The sequence below is a fragment of the Cyprinodon variegatus genome, unplaced genomic scaffold (genome assembly GCF_000732505.1).
Source record: "Cyprinodon variegatus isolate N-32 unplaced genomic scaffold, C_variegatus-1.0 Scaffold45, whole genome shotgun sequence".
NCBI lineage: Eukaryota > Metazoa > Chordata > Actinopteri > Cyprinodontiformes > Cyprinodontidae > Cyprinodon > Cyprinodon variegatus.
The window spans coordinates 1,448,222-1,453,305 of record NW_015150498.1 but is presented as its reverse complement, the minus strand read 5'-3'; the positions used below and the strand labels follow the sequence as shown (position 1 = coordinate 1,453,305).

Here is a 5,084-nt window from a genome sequence, read left to right as displayed (position 1 = left end):
AGACTTTAAACTCCGCTAGTCTATAAATCACTAAATTAATACGTTCCAGATTGTTGGCAGTGGATCAACAGCCGGACCGCTCAGGTCATCTGGATATAATCTCTGCAGAACCAGAACCTGCAGCAGGAGTCCTGTATTCTCACCTCAGTATCCCTTTGGTTGCCTAGCAACCGTGACAGATTGATGCATTGACCTATTAGGTGTGAACTTTATTTTTTTTTTTTTTACATGATTTATTCTGACATATTGGAGGAAAACACAAATCTAAGAAATACAGATTAACATGGCGTCATCATGACCGGTCTTAGAGAAAAACAAACTGCTGGATCGCGAGTATTTGCTCTGACTTTTTTTTATTTAATACTTGTTGAATTGCAGCTGTTGTATTCGAGGCTGCAGGCTTATGAAGATGAGCTTCAGTAAATATTATTAATCTTATTCCACCAGTAGAGTTCAATAAAATGATCTTGTTCTGAAGCTTAACTTTAACTTTTAAGTTCCACCCCACTGTTTGAACCAGCAGTAGGTTCAATGCTCAGGAAGCTGGTGCTGAAAACGCAAAATGCTTTTTTAATTAGGAGGGATTTTAATGAAGAGAGGAGATATTTGAGTTTAACTAAACCACATTCTCCTCTTAAAAAATCTTAAAACTTTATTTCTGGTCCTAAAAAGCATTTGATTTAACATTTAATTCACAATTTTTGCCTCAGCCGTCCGTCTTTGATGCCTAATCTTGACCAATCTGCTTCAAACCACACTGATTCATGGGAAATGGACGGACACAAAGGATACCAACAATCCAACATGAAGATCATCTTAAATGAAGAATGCATTTGAAGGATCCTTATAGCATTGGTGGATTAGGACAGCATCAAAGCTTTGACGTAATCAGTCTATAAATACGGCTTTCTGACGATGCAGCCAGAGATGTACAACCATGCACACACACTTACACTAGAGGTGTGCAAAATAATCGTCATGATGATGCATCGCGATTCTAATTTTCGTGATCTACTGCATCGATTCTTGACGCCAAGTATCATTATGAATTTAAAAAAATGAATAATAAAATTGCATGAATGGTTGGCGAACATCAGCCAAAAACAAGTGTAATACAACTTCCAGTCCAGTAGATGTCGCTGCGGATGTGTTGACTTACGCTGCCTTGTGTCACAAGCATTTCCGGCCGCGGGATACGGCGCCGAGTCATTCAAAAACAAAACATGGAGGAGAAAATATTGCAATGCATCGCAATAATTCAAGTATGGTGATGCATCGTGATAGAATCGAATCGTGACTTCTTTGGCAATACCCACCCCTAACTTACACCTAAAAAAAATTTAGAAAAGCCAATTAACCTAATGGTTAGAGTACCCAGAGAGAGCCTACAGATGCAAGGGGAAAATATGCAAAGTCCATGCAGAAAGACCCTGGAACCAAACCAAGAACCTTTTGCTGCAGCAGTGCTACAAACTGCCACACTGCAACAAACATTTTCTCCATTTTCTTCATAATAAACTTATTTCCAATTAAAATAGTTCTACGTAATAATTTTTATTCCCTATAAATGCTTTACCTTCATGCTAATGCAACATATTTTCTTTTTTTCCCCCCTCAGGTACAGCTCTTTGAATCATCTTGTAAAGAAGCTTGGCTTCAATTTGGGCAAATAAAAAAAATTCCTTGCAACAGATTAAAAATTGTCTTTTTTTTTCTTCCCTAAAATATCTTGACTCGGCTCTAAGTGTAAAAGCCAGTTTAAAGATTTACATTGCTGCTCCTGCTGCGTGAAAAACATCCTTCAACATGCTGTTGGAGGTAGCATTTCTAAATGAAGTGCTAAACCGGTAGACGGGAGGGTTAAAATAGCAGCCGTCTGCCAGATAAAACCTCCCGACGGTCTTATCAGCCATTTGGGGCTGTTTGTGTTGCGTCTTGCTGAAAGAAGAGAGGGTGAGGAAAGAAAGACAAGCAGACACGTTTGTAATCTCTCAGCGCTTGGCGAGCCAGCACCAAGAGAAGACCCTGCTTCTGCGAGGAGCTGCCTTAGCGAGTTTATTTACAATTCACAAAAGAAAAAACAGGCGTCGCTTTCAAAATACTGTTCAAGCATTTTATATTGTGTTCATCTGACAAACTACTTCCTGTCCTGCATTTAGCTCTCAGTCTTTGGCTTTCCAGTTTTAAAACTCAGCATCACATGAGGAAACCTCTTCGACACGTACATATATGGGTTTCAATACTGCAGGATTTCTTTTAAGGTGCAAAGCAGCTCTGCAGATTTATAGCACTGCTTTGATTTTAACTTGTACAAATTTATATGCATTTCTTTCAAAATAAAAGCTCTCCAGATGTGCGTTCTACATCCCGTCTTCAAAGTTCATGGCTTCAAAGCGGGACTACATCTGGGAGGATATGTGAAGTTGTGCGTTAGCTGTACGGCGGCTAACTGAAGGCATGTGTAGGAGGAATGACCTCATCCTGTGAGCAGTTTTATTTACAGATCTCCTGTACTAAATCTGATAACCTTTGACCCTAAGTGCTACTGTAGTGTGCAGCTTTACGTAAAAAATACTGACAAAAATAAACTCTCCTCACCTTTTTGTCTAATATATATATATATATATATTTAGAAATAAAGTGTTTATAATTCACTTAAGGATGTGACCTGAAGGATTGGATCCTAACCTCCCAGGATGTCAGTGAGGCATGGGCCCCGGTCCCTGTATCGAGGTACGCAGAACTCTGAACAGAAGCTAAATTTCCAACCAGCAAGATCCTCTAAAGCACATTCTGACGATGGCTTAAATGAGGGTTTCCCTGCCTCTGAACACCTGACCTGAATGAAAAGGTTTGCAGAATTTGATGGCTGCCGAGGAGGAATGAAACAGTTTGAATCCGGTGTAGTCGAGTAGAGATGCATCTAAAACATGAAGGATGGTGAGCCCTGAAGAGCTGGGTTAACAAACCCCGGCTTAAAGAACCCGTAAGTAGCCAGAAAAAGTGCTTAATGTCCTCCGTATGGAGCATGGAGTAACAGAGAACGGGCCCCCAGACAAGCAGCTGCTGCACACTGCCAGGGAGCTGGCTAAAAAAAAGGCTCTCATGCTTTTATTCCTCAATAATAGGAAGGAATTTAGTAATATTCAGGGAAAACATGAATCAATAAATAATGGTTATAATACATTAGTCCGCTAAGTAACTATGTAATCATTAGGAATAAACTATTTACGGTAAAATTGAATGTAATTACACAGTTAAAGTTGGAATTTTGTGATTTAAACGAGATGGTAGTGGTTATATTTTAAGAAAATATAAGGGTTTCCTGCTTTCCTACGTGATATAAAGACGAATCAGACGGGTTTTTATTACTTATTTCGTGACGTATAATGTTAGCAAAGATTTGATCAAGTTATTCTACTAAAAGAGAGCAAAAGCCCATGTGATATTAACCAATAAGTTAAAGAAACTTTAAACTGAAGCAGAACATTTCTGCTGATATCAATATCAGATTGGGACAGCCCTATTGCAATATGTTACTTAGCCAGGTTGACATTTGTAAATCCAATTATAAAAAGGGTAAATTAAGCCTAATTATTTAAAAACTAAATCTAAATTAATGCAGCTTAAATCTATGCATTGAATATAGGAAGATGTTTGTTATAATATAGCTAATATATTATCTAAGTAGGGCCAATTTTAACTTAAATACCGCGATACAGATGAACTGAGCAGCCCATGCCTGCGGTCAGTCATCCGTCTTCCTGTTGGCTTCACACACTGACTTCTTTTTCTGTTCGCAATATTTTCCTTTAAAAACAGACTTTTGTTTTTTAATCCTTTGCTCTGAGGAGCCTGTTATCAGCTTCTAATAACATTCAGAAAACTTCCAAAAAAGGGGGAACAAAGACTCTGGGATCAAACTAATGTTCCTGTGATACAGCAGAATGTTTTCAGCACATTAAGATTCTCTGTTGCATCCGTCTAGAGCGGCAGCTCAACACTGCGCCCTCTGGTGGTCAGAAAATAGCAGCACCTAGTACGTCCTATACATGTTCATGATCTTATTTCACAGCCAGTTAGAAATGTTTGTCGAACAGAACAGTAGAATAATAGCTGGAGTCAGAAACTCCTGCGGTTTCCAGGTCGGCCTCGGAGCCCATAAGGGCGCCGTCGGCTTCCCTGGTGTTATATATGAACTTGGTTACACATCATCTGTGGTAAACAAAACTATTTTGACTTTTTTACGCTGAGAACCATAACCTGCCTTCTATTTGAACCTAATGAGATGCTCAGATTTTATTACCACCACCAGTGATCAGCATGAGAGAACGGCTCTCAATCATTTGTCTACGTCCCGATCGCCGCGCAGCCTCTTTTCGTGCTGCCGCTTCGTGATGATGTACTTGAAGAACTCGTAGACGGACCAGCTGATGGCGGTGGAAGGCATCTGGTAGATGACTCTGGCCTGGACGCCTTTAAAGAATGCCGGCATGCCTCCCATCCTGTACACAGTCCGGAAAGCCTCGCCAAGCCCGGAGATGTAGCGAGCCCCGGGACCCGAGGCGGCCGCCGCCCCGCCGGTCCCGGCCTGGATGACGTGGACAGCCTGAGCTTCTTGCGTGTTGAGGAGGGTCTTGCAGACGTCGAGGGGAGTGGTTGCGGCGGCGGCCAGGGCTCCGGCGAGAGCGCCGGACACCACGTGGGAGGAAGGATTGTACTGTCTGTGGGGGTTCAGGAGCTCCTGCAGGTACTCGTAGGTCATGAAGTGCAGCGCCTGGAACGGGACGTTCATGGTCAGCTGGGTGGTGTAGCTGCGGTAGAAGGCGGCCGCTCCCTCCTGTCTCAGCAAAGAGCTGATGCAGTCTGAGACCCCGCGGTAAGGGGAGTTAAACATCTGCATCCGCTGCTTCACAACTGGGGAAGAACAGAAAACATTAATTTAGATTATTTAACCTGGGAAGCAAAGAGAAACGGCTCATAGAGCAGCTGAACGCCTTTCCACTTTTTCTCACATTAGAAACATTAATGAATACATCTAGGATTCTTTTATAACAGAAAATTGGTTTTCTTTTAATGGGGTA

The 5,084-nt window shown here is 41.5% G+C and overlaps 1 protein-coding gene across 1 annotated transcript in view; it reads right to left on the bottom strand.

The window, feature by feature from the left end:
• Positions 1-1,994: 1,994 nt before the first annotated feature.
• Positions 1,995-5,084, bottom strand: part of LOC107081986 (mitoferrin-2-like) — a 14,908-nt gene continuing 11,818 nt past the window's right edge. The window contains exon 4 of the mRNA XM_015370385.1: positions 1,995-4,917. Coding sequence (XP_015225871.1) covers positions 4,343-4,917 — 575 coding nt within the window. The 3' untranslated portion in view covers positions 1,995-4,342. The remainder of the gene's footprint in view (positions 4,918-5,084) is intronic.